General features: G+C 44.0%; 1 protein-coding gene across 1 annotated transcript in view; it reads right to left on the reverse strand.

Annotated features, from left to right (window-relative positions):
• Positions 1 to 22,891, reverse strand: part of LOC113806178 (dynein axonemal heavy chain 3-like) — a 109,040-nt gene that overhangs the window by 28,672 nt on the left and 57,477 nt on the right. The window contains exons 35-48 of the mRNA XM_070129307.1: positions 17,064 to 17,211; positions 16,376 to 16,536; positions 15,288 to 15,410; positions 14,342 to 14,494; positions 13,823 to 13,973; positions 13,286 to 13,382; positions 12,497 to 12,617; positions 9,417 to 9,655; positions 8,710 to 8,893; positions 7,121 to 7,306; positions 5,978 to 6,204; positions 5,519 to 5,696; positions 4,174 to 4,410; positions 2,125 to 2,364 (exon numbers count right to left, since the gene is read on the reverse strand). Coding sequence (XP_069985408.1) covers positions 2,125 to 2,364; positions 4,174 to 4,410; positions 5,519 to 5,696; positions 5,978 to 6,204; positions 7,121 to 7,306; positions 8,710 to 8,893; positions 9,417 to 9,655; positions 12,497 to 12,617; positions 13,286 to 13,382; positions 13,823 to 13,973; positions 14,342 to 14,494; positions 15,288 to 15,410; positions 16,376 to 16,536; positions 17,064 to 17,211 — 2,445 coding nt within the window. The remainder of the gene's footprint in view (positions 1 to 2,124; positions 2,365 to 4,173; positions 4,411 to 5,518; positions 5,697 to 5,977; positions 6,205 to 7,120; positions 7,307 to 8,709; positions 8,894 to 9,416; positions 9,656 to 12,496; positions 12,618 to 13,285; positions 13,383 to 13,822; positions 13,974 to 14,341; positions 14,495 to 15,287; positions 15,411 to 16,375; positions 16,537 to 17,063; positions 17,212 to 22,891) is intronic.

The following is a 22,891-nucleotide window of genomic DNA, read 5'->3' on the forward strand; positions in this document are numbered from 1 at the left end:
TTCAAAGTGATGTCATTCTGGTTTTAATTATAAATTTTAATTGTTTTGTTTTCTAAATCTATTTTTATGTACTTTATCTACTTTGTCTACTTAAAAGCTTTTATTTTTGGGATCTACAGAAAAATATGTATATTAACATTTAAAATCTACAGAGCACTTGTTTTATATCCAGGATCTCAGGAAAAAAGTTTAGTGTATTTTAGTTTAACATGCAGGTGTTTCGAATGAATATAAAAATATAGAAAATCCTTATTTCTATTTATGTAAAAAAGACTTTTATTTAATATTTCATAAATGCAAAATCTTATATAAAAAAGTAATATGTAAAGTGATGATTATGTGCCAGAAAGCTTTAGCTATGTTACTGTTATAAAAAAAAAATAATGTAATCTATATAAAAAACAATTCTAACTATTAAAAAATAATCTTTCTATATATCATCACACGTTCTGGGAGTGTTGTGGTTGATGATATGTTGTGAAAAAGTCTGGTATAGGACTAAAAATACACTGCAATGCACAACTGTACCCCATGATGTGATGCAGTGGAGACTTATTCAACATGTCCTGTGATTTACTACAATGATATTCTAGTGTGTCAGAGTCCTCACTTTGCCTACCCCCCTCATGATAAATAAACCGATGATAGATGAATAAATCGAATAACTATATAACTGATAGTAAGAGGTGCATTATTAAAGGCATATTGTTGCTAAAGTACGTTGATGTCTTGCATTATTAGAATATATTACACTGGGCAAACTATCCCTTTAAAGTAATGAGCTACATCTTATATACAACTACTAAAAGGTTAAGGGTATACCTGTACACTATATACATTATTAACATATACTGTACAATATTATTACAAAATACCATCTGACATCTTAGGCGACAGAATGTTAATCTAAGTAACAATAAACTGTCTAACGTGTTATTTATTCCGCCGTCAAACAAATAATTATTCTCCAAAGCGAGGGGAAATAAAACAGATTATTTCCCGGGAAAACCACTCGTCTTAAAACGCCCGTAAACAACACTCTTCAACACGCCATTCAGTCGTCAAATTTCTCATACTGATAAGATAAATTATACATTATACATTATGAAGTTTAATAATGATAATGGTACTAATAAGGATCAAAATAATGATAACGTTAGCAATGATAATAATAATAATGATAATAATAATAACAATGATAATAATGAAAATGATAATAATAGTAACAAAAATAATGAAAATAACAACAACAACAACAACAACAATAATAATAATAATAATAATAGTAATAAAAACAATGATAATGGTAATAACAATGATAATGATAAAACTAATAAAAAAAATAATAATAATGACAACAGCAGTATTATATATTAATAAAAGATAAAACAGCATGAAAATTATAGTAAACAGTTCTTTTAAACAAATACTTTTTAAGTTTCCGCAAACCCTCTTAGCTTTCAACCTTTAAAAACATTTATAACGAATTCGTCTTGCCCATTCTGCCTATGACTCCTCTTCGCTTATTTAGGCAATAGGACCTTGCTAAGTATCTACAGTTTGAAACCTTATCAAGAACAATAAGTAAAAGTGTTGATTTGCATGTGAAAAAAACCTGAACCTGAAGTTTATCTACGTAAGTATATTGTGCGAGGGAAAGATGCAGACAGAGGTGGTATTCTAGCTTCAAGTTATAATGCGAAGGTAGGAATAGTACGTAATATGAGTGTGTTAATATGCTGTAGGGTATTGATGTGGAACGAGGATAGGCTATACCGGGTGATACAGCAGACTGTGTTATGTATCCTCGATAAAGTGATGCTCTGGTGCAGTATTTTGTAATACTAATAGCAAGCGATTTCGTGTTGTAATAACACAAGAAAATTACAGGTCACTACAACAAGCAATCACGATACAGTGCGGCGAAACAGTGCTTAAAAAATAATAAAAACATTGTATTCAGATACAATGCACATCCCTGCATCTACTCCACCTACAAAGCCAATACACAAGAACAGCCCAATCCAAGCACCTAATCACTTAATCACACAAGAACGTCCCAATCCAAGCACCTAATCACCCAATCCACAACCCCAACCCACGCCAATCCCTCCTCCTCCTCACCTCCTCCTTCGCCACCAGCTGGATCTTCTCGAGGATCTCCGCCTTCTCCTCGTTGGAATAGAGGTTGGGCAAGTCCCCCGTGTTCAGGAGGGTGTTCACGTCCTCGATGAACGCCTCGTCCTTGATCTGGGTGTCCGTCAGGAGGAACACGGTGGGACGCCCCTCGCCGCCCGCCTTCATGAGCACGCGCTTGATGTCCTCGCGCCACTCAGCCACGCCGTAGCCCTTCGTCGCCTTGATCTGGGGAGGGGGAGAAGGGGGTGAAAGAGAGATAGGGTGAAAGGGGGATAGATAGAGAGAAAGAGGGAAAGGGGGGAAGGGTTGAAAGAGAGAGAGGGTGAAGGGGAACAGATATATAGAGAGAGGGAAAGGGGGGAAGGGTGACAGACAGAGAGAGGAAAGGGAGGAAAGGAGGAAGAGAAGGGGGAGGGAGAGAGAGAGGAAGAGAGATGAGGGGAAGGAGGCAGAGAAAGAGAGAGTTGGAGAGAGGGAGGGAGGAGAAAGGGGAGACCAAGAGAGAGAGAGAGATAAAGAATGAAAGAAAGAGAGAAAGAAAAGAGAGAAACATGCAGATCAAAAGACAACACCACCATCAAGAGCAAACAACCAAGATCCACCAGACTCTCCAAAACACCCAGCATACCCTCCCTTCCCCCCTCCCTATACCTGAAACAGATCATAATTCGCCATGAAGGTCGCCCCCTCCTCCCCCTCCCCCTTCCCCCAACCACCCCACTTCCCATTACCTAAAACAGATCATAATTTCGGCTTCCCTCCTCCAACTCCCCACCCCTCTCCCCCTTCCCCCCTACCTCCACCCCACCTCCCAATACCCCTGAAACAGATCGTAATTCGCCATGAAGGTCGCCCTCCTTCCCTCCCCTCCACCACCCCCTTCCCCCCTACCACCCCACCTCTCCCAATACCTGAAACAGGTCGTAGTTCGCCATGGAAGGTCGCTTCAGCCTCCAACCCCTCCCCCTCTGTCCCCCCTACCTCCCCCTACCTCACACCCCACTCCTCCCAATACCTGGAAACAGATCGCTGAGTATCTGCCGCTTCCCCCCACCCACCCCTTCCTCCCCTACCACCACCACCCCACCTCCCAATACCTGGAAACAGGTCGTAATTCGCCATGAAGGTCTGCCCCTCCTTCCCCTCCCCACCCCCCCTTCCCCCTACCACCCCACCTCCCAATACCTGAAAACAGGTCGTAATTCGCCATGAAGGTCGCCCCCACCCCTCCCCCCTCCTTCCCTTCCACACACCCCACCTCCCAATACCTGAAACAGCTCATAATTCGCCCCTCGCCCCCACCCCACCCTCTCCCCCTTACACCCATCTCCCAATACCTAAAACAGATCATAATTGCCCCTTCCCTCCCCACTCCCTCCCCACTCCCCTCCCCCTACCACCACCCCACCTCCCAATACCTGAAACAGATCATAATTCCGCCCCTCCCCTTCACCCTCCTTCCCCCTCCCCCTCCCCCTTCTCCCCCCACTACCACCACCACCACCTCCCAATACCTGAAACAGGTCATAATTCCCCCTCTCCCTCTCCACCCCTCCCCCCAAACCCCCCACCTCCCAAATACCTAAAACAGATCATAATTCGCCCCTTCCCCACCCCACCCCACCCCCTTTATCCCTACCACAACCCCACCTCCCAATACGGCTCCGAAACAGGTCGTAATTCGCCATGAACCAGGACCAACACCCTTTTCCCCTTCCTCCTCCCCCCCTCTTTCCCCCTTTCTTTCCCCCCTACCCACAAGCCCCACCTCCCAATACCTGAAACAGATCGTAATTCGCCATGATAAATCGCCCCTTCCTTCCCCTCCCCCACCCCCTCCCCTACCACCACCCCACCTCCCAATACCTGAAACAGGTCGTAGTTCGCCATGAAGGTCGCCCCCTCCTTCCCATCCCCCTCCCCCTTCTCCACCCTACCACCACCACCACCTCCCAATACCTGAAACACATCATAATTCGCCTCTCCCCCCACCCTCCTTCCCCTCACCCCACCACCACCACCACCTCCCAATACCTGAAACAGGTCGTAGTTCGCCATGAAGGTCGCCAGCCTCGTGGCGCTCTGCCTGCCCGATCCGGCGAACCCGATGAGGAGCGCGTGCCCCGAATCCTGCTTCAGAATCCTGCTGAGCCGCGCCACGTGCTGCACGACGTACTGGAACATGACCAGGGACATGCTCGACTTGCTGACGGCGTTGTGCTCCTCCAGGTAGTTCTCCGTCATCTGCGTCAGGTCGCCCATGCTCTGGATCTGCCGGAGGGGGGGAAGGGGAGAGGGGGAAGGGGGAGGGGGGGGAGTTGTTACTCATAGCATTACGATTTGTTAGTACTGTGATTTAAGCTAATCATAGTCATCACTGTAATTTAAGATGATCATAGTCATCACTGTAATTTAAGATGATCATAGTCATCACTGTAATTTAAGATGATCATAGTCATCACTGTAATTTAAGCTAATCATAGTCATCACTGTAATTTAAGCTAATCATAGTCATCACTGTAATTTAAGATGATCATAGTCATCACTGTAATTTAAGATAATCATAGTCATCACTGTAAATTAAGCTAATCATAGTCATCACTGTAATTTAAGATGATCATAGTCATCACTGTAATTTAGGCTAATCATAGTCATCACTGTAATTTAGGCTAATCATAGTCATCACTGTAATTTAAGATAATCATAGTCATCACTGTAATTATAGTTAATCATAGTCATCACTGTAATTTAAGATAATCATAGTCATCACTGTAATTTAAGATAATCATTGTCATCACTGTAATTTAAGATAATCATAGTCATCACTGTAATTTAAGCTAATCATAGTCATCACTGTAATTTAAGATAATCATAGTCATCACTGTAATAAAAGATCTTCATAATCATTACTGTAATTAAAGATAATCACAGCCATTACTGTCATTAACGATAATCGCAATCATTACTATAATTAAAGATATTCATAATCATCACTGTAATTAAAGGTAATCCTAATCATTACTATAATTAAAGAAATTATAACAATTACAGTCATTAAAGATAATCATAATTATATCCAGTGCGATACCAGCCCAGGCATCGTTATCGCCATCGAACTCAAAACGTATCGTAATGATAACGACAGTAATAGTTAATACAAATAAGTAATTAATCCCTCTATTACTTAGATAACTTAATAATTACATAACTGATCTCTCCTGATACCTCATATCGTCATAAGTTTCGGTCTCGAAGTCGGGTACCAGGAAATCGAACGAATCACAATAACAACGCAATCACAATCCCATACACAATTAACTCATTAATCTCTCTACTACTTAGATTATGAGGTCATTAATTAACTGAATCTGCCCACTACCTCGTCATAAGTCTTCTCCTCTGCGTCAGGAATCATGAAGTCGCCGAAGATGAGGCGGCTGAGGTGTTCGGGCGTGACCTCGGCTTCCCCTTCGCCGACGATGTGTCCCAACACGTGCCTCAGCTTCTGTCCGAACACGGCCTCCGCCACCTCCCGCACGATCACCAGGAATTTTTGTCTGTGTGTAAAGGGGGGTGATTTTTTCAATCTATCTTTTATAGACAAATGGACTGATAGATAAATAGATAGATAGATAGATAGATAGATAGATAGATAGATAGATAGATAGATAGATAGATAGATAGATAGATAGATAGATAGATAGATAGATAGATAGATAGATAGATAGATAGATAGATAGATAGATAGATAGATAGATAGATAGATACAGACACAGATATAAACGCAACCAAACCCCAACTCAAACGGCCACCACGCCCCCGAGAGCCGCCCCCTCACCGGTCCTCGTCGTCGCACAGCCTGTCGTGGAAGACGCGGTAGACCTCGTGCAGCCAGAGCCGCACCAGCTTCACCGAGGAGCTGAGGGCGCCGTTGGGCACGAGGAGGAGCCCCGAGACGACGCGGGAGAAGTCGCGCAGGTTGAAGACGTAGTGGCTCTTCGCCGGCGTCGGCAGGAAGGTCGCCGTCGTGCGCTTGTACACCTGCCGCGTCGCCTCCACCACGGCCTGCGGGGGGAGGAGGGAGACGTGGGAGAGGAAGAAGAGGAGGAGGAGGTAAAAGAGGAGGAGGAGGGAGGTGGAGAAGGAGGAGGGAGGTGTAGGAGGTAAAAGAGGAGGAGGAGGGGAGAGGTGGAGGAGGAGGGAGGAGGAGGAGGGGAGGGGGGAGGGAGGAGGAGGGAGGAGGAGGGGAGGGAGGAGGAGGGAGGGGAGGGGGACAGGGAGGGGAGGAGGAGGAGGGAGACGTGGGAGAGGAACAAGAGGAGGAGGGAGGAGGAAGAAGAAGAGGACGAGGAGGGAGACGTCTGGAGGAAGAGGAACAAGAGGATGAGGAAGAAAAGAGAGGAGGGAGAGAGGAGAGGTGGAGGAGGAGGGGAGGAATTAAAAGAGGAGGGGGAGGAGGAGAAGGAGGGAAAAGAGGAGGAGAGGTACGGGGGAGGGGAGGTGGAGCAGGAGGAGGAGGAGGAGGATAAAGAAAAGGAGGAAGAAGGATTAAATTCAGGGTTTTTCCGTAGAGGATAATTCTCTATTGCGAAGGATTTTTAGGAGGATATTCGGGTACTCGCCAACGTTGGGTGACGAAATATGACGCCTTGGGAATAATTTCTTATAAATAATTATGCCTCAGGGGCGTTTTCAAACATAAATTTCGACAAACGCAATTCCCATTCGTAAATAACACCAGAATGACATCATTCAAAAATCACAAAACAGTAATTCTTAATAATACTAATAATCGAACAAAATAAACAAAATATCCAATCATAAACACGCTTTACCCCCCTCCCCCCAACACCCCTGAACCTCCCCCCCCCCATCCCCCAACACCCCTGACCCCCCCCCAACACCCCTGAACCCCCCAACACCCTTCAACACTTCTGAACCCCCTCATTTTCGCCCCCAACCTCATCCCAGCCCCACCTACTTTGTCGAGGCTCTGCATGGCCGCGTCCTCGTGCTGGGCGAAGTGCCACTTGACCACCGACCCGTAGATCTTGTCGAGGGTGGCGTCGTCGAATTCATCGATGCAGATCACGTTGAGGTGTCGAGTGAACCGCCCGCAGATGGTGTTGCGGCCGGAGCTAGGGAGACCCATGGCGCCCACGAATAGCTGGAAGGGAGAGGGAGAGGGAGAGAGGGAAGGAGAGGGAGAGGGAGAGAGGGAAGGAGAGGGAGAGAAGGAAAGAGGGAGGTAGAAAGAAAGAGAGGGAGAGGGAGAAAGGGAGGGAGAAGGAGAGGGAGAGGGAGCGAGAGGAAGAGAGAGAATTAGAGGGAGAGGAAGAGAGAGAAAGAGGGAGGGGAAGGAGAGAGAAGGGGGAGGGAGAGAGAGAGAGAGAGAGAGAGAGAGAGAGAGAGAGAGAGAGAGAGAGAGAGAGAGAGAGAGAGAGAGAGAGAGAGAGAGAGAGAGAGAGAGAGAGAGAGTGAGAGAGTGAGAGAGAGAGAGAGAGAGAGAGAGAGAGAGAGTGAGAGAGAGAGAGAGAGTGAGAGAGAGAGAGAGAGAGAGAGAGAGAGAGAGAGAGAGAGAGTTCAGAGAGAGAGGTGGAGAGAGAGAGAGAGAGAGAGAGAGAGAGAGAGAGACAGAGAGAGAGAGAGGGAGGGAGAGGGAGAGAGAAAGAGAAAGTTTTTTTATTAATGACGTTATATATTCGTATATTCGTAATATTCATAGATACTGGACTCAAACACAAATACCCTACAAGAAAATAACCCCAAAAAAGGAAAGAAATAAGAGCCTTTATCGACTTCACAACAACACCAAACTGAATCACAACCACAACATTTAACCCCAAACTAAAATCCTTTACCCCCCCTCCCCCCTTCTTGACACCAATACCCCAACTCCAGCGAATAAATACAAAACAAACAAACAACAAGAAAACAATGCAACTAACTCCAAATTAAGGAATTCACAACAAAAGCAAACACCGTATTCACGTTGACAAATGTAGTAAAGGTATGAATGAGAATGAATATCTTCACAATACAAGAGATGTATTTGACCGGTTTCGAATATATATTCGTCAGTATTTTCGATGAAAATATATTCGAAAACCGGTCAAATACACTTCTTGTATTGTGAAACTATTCATTCTCATTCATAACTTTACTACAAACACAAACACACCGAACGGAAACACAACCCACGATACAAATTTTCTCCAATAGTAAGGCCCAAGGCAAACTAAAACTAAAACGCAACCCCAACTCACTTACTTACTTTACTTACTTGTTTCCTTACCAAACTTACTTACTTACCTGCCTATTTTCCCACCAACTTCCTTACCTACTTACTTATTTACTTTACTTATCTGCTTACCTATTAACAAACCCACTTACCTACCTACTTTCTCACCAACTTACTTACCCACTTCCTGATTTACTTTACTACTTACTGTCTTACCTACTTACTTAGTTACTTTACTTGCTTCTTTGCTTACCTACTAACTTACCTACTTACCTACCTACTTTCTCACCAACTTACTTACCTACCTACCGACTATCTCACTCACTTACCGAATCCACCAGCTCAATCTTGGACGTATCCTTCTTGTCGTAGAAGTGCTTGTGGTCGAGCCACTGCCGCAGGAACTCGATCGGAGGCTGCGCACCGTAAGGCTCCTTCTGAGGCATGTTCACGTCGTCGATGAACACCACGTACTTCCTCCCCATGGCCGGCCCGAACACGCCCTTCCTCCGTCTATGGGGGGGGGGGAGACGCGGGCGGGGATGGAGACATATTCATAACGCAGGTAGAGGTTTAAGGGAGGTAACAGGAGGGAATTTCGGAGACTGGATGGGATTTGGGGATCGGTGAGGGAAATGTGCATAACACAAGAACGTTTGCCTACGGGATGGAGACTACAGCAACAAACGTTTTGCGAAACAGACTGGGATTTGAGTATGAATCACGAAAAGTATTGAAACAGAAGAACGAGGTTTGTACTGATTAATGAAGTCAAAGAGAAAAGGAGAAAACAAAGGAGTTCATCCCATCTGCCATCAGATTTCTTACATCATAATTGTTACTGCACTTTAAATCATCATAATCTTCTTTATAATCATTCGTATCAGCCACATTATCACTTATGAGTATCATTCATACCATTCCATCAATGTCCCTGGAATCTCATCATTATCAAAACATAATAATAATCATTAACAATCATTATCAAAAATCACCACCCCTTCCCCCGAGAACAGCTGTCAAACACGTTCCCAACCTGTCAACTTTGGACATGATGATATCCTGCGCTTGGCTGGCGGACGTCCTGGCCGAGAAGTTGACGATGTTGACGATGAACTTGTCCTTCGGGAGATCCACCAGCAGGCTCGTGGTGGAGGCGCTCTTGCCCGTGCCCGAAGGACCCAGCACCAGCAGGGGGACGTCGTGGTCCAGGCAGGTCCTTAGGAAGAACTCGAGGCGCGCTGTCTCCGCCGTCGGGATCAGGAGCGTCGAGACCTGTGTGGGGTCGAGAGTGCATGTTGGGGGTGAAGGGGTGGGATTTTTTTAAAGGGTTTAATAGGGTTTCTTTAAGAGCTTGGGATGGGTTTTATCAAAGGGTTGGATGGGTTTCTTTAAAGGGTTGGATAGGGTTTATTCAAAGGATTGGGCTGGGATTTTTTAAAGGGTTGGATAGGGTTTCTTTAAAGGGTTGGATAGGATTTATTCAAAGGGTTGGGTTGAAATTTTTTAAAGGGTTTGATAAGGTTTATTTAAAGGGTTGGATAGGATTTTTTTAAAGTGTTCGGATAGGGTTTCTTTAAAGGGTTGGGATGGGTTTTATCAAAGGGTTGGATAGGGTTTCTTTAAAGGATTGGATAGGATTTATTCAAAGGATAGGGTTGGGATTTTTTAAAGGGTTTGATAAGGTTTCTTTAAAGGGTTCGGACAGGGTTTTATCAAAGGGTTGGATGGGTTTCTTTAAAGGGTTTGATAGGGTTTCTTTAAAGGGTTGGATAGAATTTCCTTAAAAGGTTGGATAGGATTTCTTGAAAAGGTTGGATAGGATTTCTTTAAGGGGTTAGATGGGTTTCTTTAAGGGGTTGGATGCGTTTCTTTAAAGGTTTGGATAGGATTTCTTTCATTCAAAGGATTGGGTTGGGATTTTTTAAAGGGTTTGATAAGGTTTCTTTAAAGGGTTGGATAGGATTTCCTTGCAGGGTTGGATGGGTTTTATCAAAGGGTTGGATAGGGTTTCTTTAAAGGGTTGGATGGGTTTATTTAAAGGCTTGGATAGGGTTTTATCAAAGAGTTGAATAGGGTTTTATTAAAGGGTTGGTTGGTTTTATTTAAAGGGTTGGATAGGGTTTCTTTATCGTGATGATGATGCCCATAGCTTGTTGTGACTGTCTACTAGAACTTGATATTTGCGCTACACATGCAACAGGCCTTCCCTTTAACCTATTTTCCTACTGCTACTGCTATTAATACATCCCCATCTCCACCTGCTGTGATTGGCATGAACTCTACTTTTTTACTAGCCATTCCCTATGCGTCTGAGTTACAATATTTTGCTTCTCCTTCTCTGCTAATGCCCTGCTGCTACTACTACTACCAATTCTCAACTTCCTCCTTCTGCTCCTCCTTCTGCTCCTTCTCCTTCTTCTCCTCCTCCTTCTCCTCCTCCTCCTTCTCCTCTTCTCCTCTTCTCCTTCTCCTTCTCTCCTTCTCCTCCTCTCTTTCTCCCTCCTCTTTCTCCTCATCCTTCTCCTCCTCCTTCTCCTCCTCCTTCTCCTCCTCCTCCTTCTCCTCCTTCTCCTCCTCCTCCTCCTTCCTTCTCCTCCTTCTTCCTTCTCCTCCTCCTCCCTTCTCCTCCTCCTCCTTCTCCTCCTCCTCCTTCTCCTCCTCCTCCTTCTCCTCCTCCTCCCTTCTCCTCCTTCCTCCTTCTCCCTCCTCCTCCTTCTTCTCGTCCTCCTCCTTCTCCTCCTTCCTCCTTCCTCCTCCTCCTCTTCTCCTCCTCCTCCTTCTCCTCCCCCTCCTTCCTCATTTCGCCTCCTCCTCCTCCTTCTTCCTTCCTTCCCTTCCTTCCTTCTCCTCCTTCTCCTCCCCCCTTCTCCTCCTCCCCCCTTCTCCTACTACTACTACTACTACTTTTACAACTCTCACCAATACTTTTATTACTATTACTACTTCAACAACTTCTACTATTTCTACTACAACTACTACTCCTCCTCTTACAACCACCACCACCATTACTAGAGATCAAAATAACTACAAGATTCCACGTGCCAAAATATCTACTCACATCCTTGAGTGCCCGAAGGATAAATCACGGAGTTGACAAGCCGAAGAACCTCGCATGCACGTGTTTAATGAGGGGCACCAAATCACATGCAAATAGCGTGACAAGACAACGTTAAAGAGTCAGTGACAATTCAAGAGAGAGAAATGACAGAAATGTTACAAAAAGCACAATGGATCAGTGTACATTACGAGTGGGCATGTATTATTTACCATACAAGCGTACATATATGTTCAGGCTCGATGTATTTCTATTTGAAATTCAAAAGCAAGCTCATTAAGGAAAATTCACATATAAGTCTACAGTATCATATTAATCAAGCAATTCAACTGATTTCCATAATCATCAAATGACATTATATTAAAATCAATACAGTGAAGCTCAGATTGATGCTTACATAATCACTATTGACTTGTATAGTCCAGAACATGGGTTTAGCATCTGATTGTTAACAACATTATCCTACCCAAAACATAAGCATTAAAACCACCAGTGACTCATCACACATGAATCATCACAAATCATAACAATATCACTTTAGTCAGAGATATACTAAAAAACAAAAAAACAAAAGTCATCTCACAGCTTTCATCATAACACTATATAAACCATACAGATGATCATAACATATCATCAACAATCATCACAACACCACCTTGGCCATGCTCATCACAGAATCATAAACAGGTATCCCATGGCAGTCATCACAACACTACCTAACCCATACATATGTTCCCTAAAGAAAAAAAAGATCATTAGTCATCACGCGAAAGTCATCACATTATCCCAACTACACACATGCCCATAAAAATTAAAAACAATACTCACACATCAATCATTCAACGTACTCAATCAAAAATCACCAACAGTCATCACACAGAAGTCATCAGCCCTACTCAATTAAAAAGTCATCAAAGTCATCACACAAAACTCATCAAACCTACACAAACAAACAACAACAAAAAAACACCAACAATCATCACAAACAAGTCACCAAGCCCACTCAATTAAAAAAGAGTCATCCAAAGCCATCACCCAAAAGTCCTCACACCACCTACCTTCGCATCGGGGGGGATGACGAGCCTCTCTTTATCGATGGTATCATACCAGGGGACCCAGCGCTGCGTCTCCCGCTCGTACAGGTAGTCGTACACGAGACCGCTCTCTGGGGGGAGCATCCTGGGGGGGTAGATGGAGAGGGAGAGAGGGAGAGAGTGAGGGGGTGGGGGGAAAAGAGGGAAGGGAGGGTAGGGAAGGGAAGGAAAGGGAAGGGAAGGGAAGGAAGGAGGAAGGGAAGGGAAGGGAAGGGGGGGAGGGAGAGGGAGAGGGAGGGAGGAGGGAGGGAGGGAGAGTGTGAGGGGGGTGGGGGGAAAGAGAGGGAAGGAGGTAGGGAAGGGAAGGGAAGGGAGGGAGGGAGGGAGGGAGGGAAAGAGGGAGGGAAGGGGAAGGGAAGGGAAGGGAAGGGAAGGGAAGGGAAGGAGGGAAGGAGGGAGGGAGAGAGAGGAGGAGAGAGAGGAGAGAGGAGGAGAGGGATGGGAGGGAGGGAGGGAGGGAGGTGGGAGGGAGGGAGGGAGGGAAGGAGGGAGGGAGGGAGGAGAGCGGCGAGAAGGAGAGAGAGAGAGAGAGAGAGAGAGAGAGAGAGAGAGAGAGAGAGAGAGAGAGAGAGAGAGAGAGAGAGAGAGAGAGAGAGAGAGAGAGAGAGAGAGAGAGAGAGAGAGATACAGAGAGAGACAGAGAGAGATTAATGTTTTAGCAGTGGGAGGAAATCATCACCACCATCATTATCATTATTGCTATCATCTTTATCCTCATTACAATCATTATCATAAAAAAACAACCCCACCTACCCCTTCGTCAGTTTAAAACACTCGGGTTTGGCGAAGCGATCGTAGCGGCCTAGCACCAGACTCCGGAAATACTGGTCGAATAAGCGTCGACTCGTGCCTGGGGGAGAGGGGAAGGGAAAGAGGGGGGTGGTCTTGGGGTTAATGCTGTGGGTGCTGGGAGAGGGAGGTCTTGGGGTTAATGCTGTGGGTGCTGGGGGGGGGGAGAGGAGGTCTTGGGGTTAATGCTGTGGGTGCTGGGGTCGGGGGGGGAGGGGGTGTTTGGGGTCTGCAGTGTCAAGGACGGTTGAAGGTACCTGGAGATAGCGTCTCAGGGTTGGTATGTGGTCGCTTTGCTAATAAGGATTAGAGATGTCTGGAGAAAAGAATATATACTTATCTATATCTATTTATTTAATCATCTGTCTATCTGTCTGTCTCTCTGTCTATCTACCTGTCTGTCTGTCTATCTGTCTGTCTTCCTATCTATCTTTCTATCTATCTATCTACCTATCTACTTATCTACCTACTTATCTACCTACCTATCTATCTATCCCTGACCTGTAATGGTAGAACCGATAGTCCACGGGATGGTGAAGACGATGAGGGACTGCAGGAGCGTCGTCATCTTGTCCTCAGATATTTTGGGTCCAAGGGGCTTGCCGGCTTCTCGAACTTCGTCCAGTAGGGAGTCCAGGAGGTGTGAGAACGACTGTACCAAAGGAAGCGAAGAGACGAGTGTAGCGTTTAAGGTTTCTTTTTTAAGTATTAGGTTTCTTTTTTAAGTATTAGGTTGAGTGATTGTTTATCATGTTTGTTTGTTCAGTATCGTGACATAAAATTACGCTTGTTAATGAAATAAACGAGAGGTGTAGAGATATTACGAGAAAAAAGACGCTGTGAAGTCTCTAAAACCATAAATAAATAATAAACCGACATGCATCTCAAATCCCGAGAAAATCATATAAAGCGAAAACATTAAATAAATAAATAAATAAATAAATAAAACAGTAACATTAACAAAAACAATAACATTAGAAAAAACACGAAAAAACGAGACACCAGAGCATTAAACTCTACCTGGAACAGATGAAGCTCGGAAGTGTGGATCATAAACTTGCACTTCTTCCTGACGAAGTCGTAGACGGGGGGGAGAAGCCACTCCAGGACCTCGTTCACCATCTCCTTCACGGGGTCAGTCACGGCCACGGGGAGGGCGGCCAGGTAGGAGTCCTGAGGAGGTTAAGGTCATGTTATTTCGAGCGCCAAGGCAGGTTTCGATTTTATTTACTTATTTATCTATCTGTCTAACTGTCTGCCTGTCTGTCTTTCTATTGATCTGTCTGTGTATCTGCAAATCTAACTATCTATCCACCAACTATCCACTTATCTATCTATATTCATCTATTCATCTATCCAACCACCTATATAACTGTCTATCCGCCTATTTATCAATCTCTCTTTATCATCTATTCATATTTCTATCTATCTATCCATATTCACCTATTTATTAACCCATTTATTCGCTTATTTTTCCCAAACGAAAGGGCCCCCGCCAACTTCTCACAGGCCACTTTCTGCCTTTTGACCCCACAATGCAAGACTTGTAAAAGACACGAAAGGAAACCTAACCACAAAGGCTCTCCATGATTGCATTGTCAAATTATTTACACAACAGTCAACAGCCGTAAAAAACAACCACACAATAAAAAATAACACACAACGCACAGCCACAACCAACAACACACAACAACCACACAGTAAAAACAACATACACACTAACAACCACGAAACAAAACCATCACACTCACAAACACACCAAACAACCACACACACACACCACACACATAAAACAAACAACACACACACACACACACACTCACACACACACACACACACACACAGACACACACACACACACACACACACACACACACACACACACACACACACACACACACACACACACAAATAAAATAAAAATAAAAAATAATAAAAAATAAAAACGTTACCCGACGAAACTGACCTTGAGCGGCCTCCACCCCAGCTGCTTATTCTCCATGTAGATCATCCCACAACGAGAAACGGTCGCCGGGGAAGCCTGCTCCAGGTCCGACGTCTCGAAGATGACGCTCATCTTGCCCGGCATCTGAGGGAGAGAGGGAGAGGGAGAGGGAGAGGGAGAGGGAGAGGGAGAGGGAGAGGGAGAGGGAGAGAGGGGAGGAGGGAGAGGGAGAGGGAGAGGGAGGAGAGGGAGAGGGAGAGGGAGAGGGGAGTGGGGAGAGAGGGAGGGGAGTGGGGAGAGGGGAGAGAGAGGGGAAAGGGGGGAGAGAGATAGAGGGAGAGGAGAAGAGGGAGAGAGAGAGGGAGAGGGAGAGGGAAGGAGGGAGGGGGAGAGAGAGAGAGAGAGAGAAAGAGAGAGACAGAGAGACAGAGAGTGTTAGAAAGAGAGAGAGAGAGAGAGAGAGAGAGAGAGAGAGGGAGGAGGGGAGGGAGGGAGGGGAGAGGGGGAGGGAGAGGGAGAGAAAGAGCGAGAGAGAGGGAGGGAGAGAGAGAGAGAGAGAGAGAGAGAGAGAGAGAGAGAGAGAGAGAGAGAGAGAGAGAGAGAGGAGAGAGAGAGAGAGAGAGAGAGAGAGAGAGAGAGAGAGAGAGAGAGAGAGAGAGAGAGAGAGAGAGAGAGAGAGAGAGAGAGAGAGAGAGAGAGAGAGAAAGGGGGAGGGGGGAGAAAGAGAGGGAGAGAGCGAGTGGGATAGGGAGAGTAATAGGGAGAGGGAGAGAGACAGAGGAAGAGGGAGGGAGAGTCAGAGAGGAAGAGAAAGAGGGAGAGAGGGAGTATGTGGTTAGTGGTTACAGTAATAGTGATGGTGAAAAAATTATGATAATGATTATAGTAATATCACTAATGACAATATTACTTTCATTATCATATTCATCATTATCATTATCATACTCATTACAACAGTTACAATATTAACACCACAAACACTCCAGAAACCCACTTCTCCCCCAACACCCAAAATCTCCTTAACACTAAAATCCAATCTCTATAATTTATCCTGAAACTTCCCAACACTAAAATCACCTTAACGAACCCTAAAAATCCAAATTCCAAACCTGTATAATTTCTCCCGACATGAGACACAGCTTCTTGTTGTCGTCTAAGACCGTGTTGAGGTTCTCGACCCAGGCTCCGTCCACGGGCCCGTCCAGCACCAGCCAGCGACGCTCCTCGGAGTTCGACGTCGCCATCTCGCGGAAGGTCTTCGCGAGCACGCCTGGGGGAGGAGGAAAAGGGGGGGTAGGAAGTGAGGGTGGGAGGGGGGGGTGGGAGAGAAGGGTGGGGAGGAAGGGAGGGAGGGAGGAGGGAGGGAGGGAGGGAGGGAGGGAGGGAGGGAGGAGGAGGGAGGGAGGGAGGGAGGAGGGTGGAGGAGGAGGGGAGGGGAGAGGAGGAGGGAGGAGGGTGGGAGGGGAGGGGGAGGGGAAGAAGGAGAAGGTAGAGAGGGGGGAGGAGGAGGGAAGGGAGGGAGGGGGAGGGAGTGGAAGGGTGGGGGGGAGGGGTAGGAGAGTGAGGGTGGGAGGGGTGGGAGGGAGAGAGGGTGGGAAGGGAGGGAAGGGAGAGGGGGAGGGGGGTGTTATTCATTCGAGTAGTTTGTTTAGTCAGTCGCTAGTACAATCACACACACACACACATACACACAGAGCTATCTATATATATATTTCAACATTCCAAAATACAATATCCATTCTTCTCAAAAGCAGAAGAAGAAGAACAACAACAACGACGATGCACAAACCGCCTTACCGTCCGACCATTCGTGGGAAAAGGGATCGTATGCCCCGTACAGCTGGCCGAGCGTGAGTGCCTTAGGGTTGATAATCTTGAACTGGACCCCGCGTTCGTCGCCCATCTTCCTCTCGCGCCCGACCTTGTCCACGGCGCTGGCCAGACCCTTTTGTAAACAGCGTGATACACCCTCGATAAAGTATACTTAATCTTGGCATTATGTCGTTCCTAATTCTTAAATTTCGACCTATGCATATAAAAAACTGTAGTACAATTTTGGTTTTGTATTTTTGTTTAAACTGACATACACGATTTTTCCTTTTCTTGTTTAGAAGACAAAAAAGAGACAAGATTAAGAGAGACAAAGGACAAAGATCAAACGTGAGACAAACAATTTTTTTAGTTAAACAAGATGACCTAAATCTTGGTATTGAGGTTATTAGTCACATATCGAGATTTCTCCTTTTTTCTTTTTGAAATTTAGGTTATGTACAGCACAAAGATTAGGTATTTAAAATTCTCGTGAGTTTAGTTTAGTGACACAAGAACTGCATGGAATTTGTAATTTAATTTAACAAGGCAGTTTATTTAAGGAATACTAGCATTAAAGCTTTACACGTGAACAGTTTATCTTTTAATTTAACTAAAACACCACAAACACCGATTGCATTTAGTTATTTAACAATTATTACGGAAAACACAGGCATGAATACACATCCACTAACTACCAACCATGCACAAACAGTGTTGCCATTGACACCTCCACAAAACCTCTACACACCGGACTTTAAAACCCGCTAGACTTAAGAGTAACAAAAAACGAATTTTCCCGCCAAAAAGGACTTTAAAAAATCGCTACATATAGAATAAACTTTAATTTCCATCCCCTCAAAAGCTCATATACTCTTGGAAACTCGCCAGATGGCAACACTGCGCACAAACATACGCGCCACTTCTCGACTAAATTTCAGACATGCGCAGACTAAGGTCCTTCTGAGGAAAAAAAAAGATCTTTGGGGTATAATTTGTTTCTTCTTTCTGGATGTTTTAAGAGGAGATTTATTTGTGCCTCAAACGCCGTTTATCAATTTTATGATAGCGTCTATGAACGGGGATAATGAAAAGGATTTTTACGTAGGTAGTCCACCTTCTCCAAAAAAAATAAACATAAACAAATATTGGTTTAATTATCTGCCTATTTATTATCCATATGTTTCTTATTTATTTATCGATCTTCACATTTATATAACTAAAATAAAATCAAACCCAATCCATTTTCCCGTTCATAGACTATATAGTCTTGCACAAACCTGCCCATGCTTACAATCAAGAACAGAAATCGGGTCATGCAGAATGCCAACATCCACTCATGCACGCAAACTACATGGCTTCCTACCTCAGACGAGTGTAAGGCCATTGTCAACATACAGAATTATCATTGTGATTTTGAACTATCCAAAAAAAAACAGTTTGGTTTTGGTTTTTGTAATTTGATATAAAAAAAATGGATAGATGAGGAGCCTTCGATGCGAGGAAGGTCCCCGTTATGAATTTAGTGTGGCCGACCAGCGCACAGGAACCGTGACATATATCGCTCGTATTCAGAGAGACTTCGGATACCTTAAACGGATATCCGGACCGGCTTCTCGCGCCCGTCAGCCGATCAACGTCGAGCTGTCACGCGTCGCAGTCAACAGTGATTGGCTGACGGTTCCGAGATGCTGGTCCGGCACTCCATTGAAGCTGTCCGAAGTGTCTCTGAATAAGACCAAGAGAGAGAGACACAGGTTAAAGGGAGGTGGAAGAGACGAGAGTTTGAGACGAAGAAACGAAAGTGACAAACTGCAAGAACAGGAATTGCGAGTCACAGTATTTTCGTGCGCTGGTCTTCGTGCAGGTCAATTCATACTCTCAAAGGAACATAAATAATTAAAATCTTTGATAATAAGTTTGAGAAAAAATAGGTGATCCATCGTTGCTTCTCGGTGTCTGTTAGGGGATGGACAGGAGCTCCTAAAGTGATAATTGTTAACAATGTGAATGGTGTATGTGCAGAAAAAGAAAAGGAGAAATGGAGAGGAAAGAGAGAGATAGACAGAGAGGAAAGGATGAAGAGATGGTAAGGAAGTGAGGAAGGGAGAACCAGGGAAGGGAGAAACAAAAAGGAAAAGGAGAGAGAGAGAGAGAGAGAGAGAGAGAGAGAGAGAGAGAGAGAGAGAGAGAGAGAGAGAGAGAGAGAGAGAGAGAGAGAGAGTGAGTGAGTGAGAGTGAGAGAGAGGGACACAGATAGATAGATAGATAGATAGATAGAGAGAGAGAGACAGAGGGACACAGAGAGAGAGAAAGAGGGACAGAGAGAGAAAGAGAGAGACCCTTTTTATCAAAGGTTCTTCACAAGAAATGTAATTCATACAAAGGTCCTGGAATACTGCCCAGTGTCTCTTAGTGCTAAGATAATCATAATACCAGTCAACAGATTAAAAAACACAATGTAACATTCTCAACAATCTACCATCTTTAGAGGGAGGTGAAGTGTTTTGTGCACGAAAAAAAAATTCTGAAGTAATGTCATCCGAATAAAGAGAGAAATAATTATGGCTCTTACACCACGGGTCAGAAGAACGATCACGTGAACCAATGACAAGAGAGGCACAGAAAGCTCCCTCCAGCAAGGTGTTCAGCCCATGTACTGTACACAAGGCAGCAAAACGGCACTACGAGCTAAAAAACCATCTCCAAACAACAGCAAAGTCAATCAAAACCAATACGTTTATAGCTATGAATAATAAATTTAAAAAAAAGGAACACAAGAGATGGGTTTATTTATTGCCACATGAAAGCCATCATCAACCACAGCGGAGCCAACGTTTTCTCTACTCAGATTATATTAGGAGAAAAAAACATATCCAAAAAAAGCATCCCAGGAAATAATAATAATAATAATAAAGATATATTTGTAGGTGACTGAGACCCCTCTGATGACGGCTTTGAACATCCCGAGTCTCCTTTGGCGGCCCTTCTGCTGCAGCGCCCTCGCCAGCGTCTGAGGGTTGGAAGGGGAGATGCAGACCCTGGCACTGTGTTGCTCCGGGGGTTCGGGGGGCAGCGGGAGGGAGGGAGGGAGGGAAAGAAAAAGAGAGGAGGGAGGGAGGCAGGGAGAGGAAAGGAGGAAGGGAGAGATGGAGGGAGAAAAAGAGGGAGGGAGGGAGGGAGAGAGGAAGGAGATTGAGGGAGGAAGGAAGAAGGGAGTGTTAACCACAGTAGGAGGGAGGGAGTGAGAAGGGTTAACCACAGGGGGAGGGAGGGAATGGAATAGGGGCGTTAACCAAGGGAATGGAAATAGGGAACTTAACCACAGGGGGAAGGAGGGAAGGCGATTAACCACAGAGGAAGGGTGACTTTAGGGTAGGTCTTAACTACTTGGGACAAGAGAGAGAAATTGGCCCAAAGGGAATAGGAGGTTGAGTTATAAGGGGAGACATTTAGAAATCTACCCCCAGGGATTCAGCTAAAGAAGGGGAGGGGCGTAAAATTAACCAAATAGGGAAGCATAAACCAGAGGGGAGAAACATACCAGGGGAAGAAGGTATACCTGAGGGTGAAAGTTAGTCACAATGTTTTTTGTTTGTTTTTTTGTTACGAGCGAGGGAGAGAGACCAAAGAAGTTTAAGTTTACGGGGAGGTTTTCCACTGAACCATCAATGGAGAACAGTTTTAAATGTTTTCTTTCTTTTAAGGGTTAGGTGTACTCACTGAAGTTACAGCATGTGGAGTGTGGTTCTTTATTGAAGGTTTAATGTAGAGATTTGGACTGATTTAAGCTGAATATGATTTTGTCTCAATCATATTCGCAGTGAAATGGGAATAAGAATTATAGAAAACATTGAGCTAACATTAACGCGATGTTGACATTATAAGAAAAGCATGATAACTAAATCCATACATATGTGTGTTTATATAAATATAAATATATATATATATATATATATATATATATATATATATATATATATATATATATATATACAAACACACAGAAAACATGTATGTATACATATATATGAGCAGAATTGATGAGAACAATTATATTTACCTTAACCATAATACCGACAGCAATTGCTAATAATAATAATTACACAAAAACCTAACCTCAACAAATAGAAAATTACATTAAACTCTAGACAATACTGAAATATTTTCTTCCTCTCTGCTGAACCTCCTTATTTCCTTCGTCGTCTCCTTGTTACCACTGGGGCCGCTCCTTCGCTCCGCCTGTGGGACTCGTCTTGCGTTTGGGAGCTCTAACTTGAACTAGCTTGCAACTTTGATTTGCTTTTTTTCCTGTAACTTGAACTAGCTTGCAACTCTGACTTGCTTTTTTTCTTGTAACTTGAACTAGCTTGCAAGTCTGATTTGCTTTTTTTTCCTGTAACTTGATCTAGCTTGCAACTCTGACTTGCTTTTCCTTCTAACTTGCACTAGCTTGCAACTCTGATTTGCTTTTCCCTCTAACTTGAACTAGCTTGCAACTCTGATTTGCTTTTTTTTCCTGTAACTTGATCTAGCTTGCAACTCTGACTTGCTTTTCCCTCTAACTTGAGCTAGCTTGCAACTCTGACTTCCTTTGTTTTGCATTTGGGATCTCTAACTTGAACTGGTTTGCAACTCTGACTTGCTTTTCCCTCTAACTTGCACTAGCTTGCAAATCTGACTTGTTTTGTTTTGCATTTAGGAATTCTAACTTGCACTAGCTAGCAACTGACTAGCTTTGTTTTGCATTTTGGAATTCTAACTTGAACTAGCTTGCAACTCTGACTTGCTTTTCCCTCTTACTTGAGCTAGCTTGCAACTCTGACTTGCTTTGTTTTGCATTTAGGAAGTCTAACTTGAACTAGCTTGCAACTCTGACTTGCTTTCTTTTTTTTATATCTCATATTAAGTTCGCTTAATTCCTCGTGACTATAGGCCCTTATTCGAGCTATTTTATATTAATTCATTTTTGTGATACTTCTTTTTTTCTTGTCGTTATTGGAAAGTGCATTTACGGTCGAAAATCCTGCCCGATTTGCCCTAAATTCTGCCGTACGTCTCTTTGTGGTGGAGATCGAGGATTTGTGTAGGTATGTTTTCGCGAACCGTTTTGAAATTGCGTTGTCAGATTCAAGTTCCTTTTGAGCAAGAACTCGTTAATATAAGCTAATTACCTTTAGTAAAGTTATTATCTATCTGTTTATTCATTTTTTTCTTCTGATTATCAGCTCCCATAACAATACCAAAAGAAAAAAAAATGGAGTATTTGCGGCAGAATTCAAAGGCGTGACGGAATCATCACTTGATCAAAGATGCTTGAGCCGTTACGTCGAGAAAATTCGCCAATGAAGCAGGACTTTCGACCATAACTGCTCCTACATACCTGTGTGGCGATTCTTTCACTTCCATATCCTCAGGTGTCTCTCCATTTCTTATACAAACTATGATTTACAAGTTAATCTACTTATCTTCCTTGTATAAAATCCTAATACAAATATAATACAATCTGGCATGCACTATATCAAACAGGAAAATATGTGTGCAAATATAGTTCATAAGTTCTATCAAATTTACACATGGACAAACTATGGTGATAGAAGTCAACTGCATTTTCTGACGTCACGTTGAGAAAATAACTGGCCATAAACATATACAAAAATACAATACTATTTCTCACGTAATAGGTAATGTAAAATCTACTTACAAAATGATCTAATGCCAGTCAAAAGTTGGATAGTCTACTAACACACAACATAAACGTAATCACACACATATATCTACAGCAAGCAAAATATATTCATTGATATATATTACAG

The sequence above is a fragment of the Penaeus vannamei genome, chromosome 13, assembly GCF_042767895.1.
Source record: "Penaeus vannamei isolate JL-2024 chromosome 13, ASM4276789v1, whole genome shotgun sequence".
Classification (NCBI taxonomy): domain Eukaryota; kingdom Metazoa; phylum Arthropoda; class Malacostraca; order Decapoda; family Penaeidae; genus Penaeus; species Penaeus vannamei.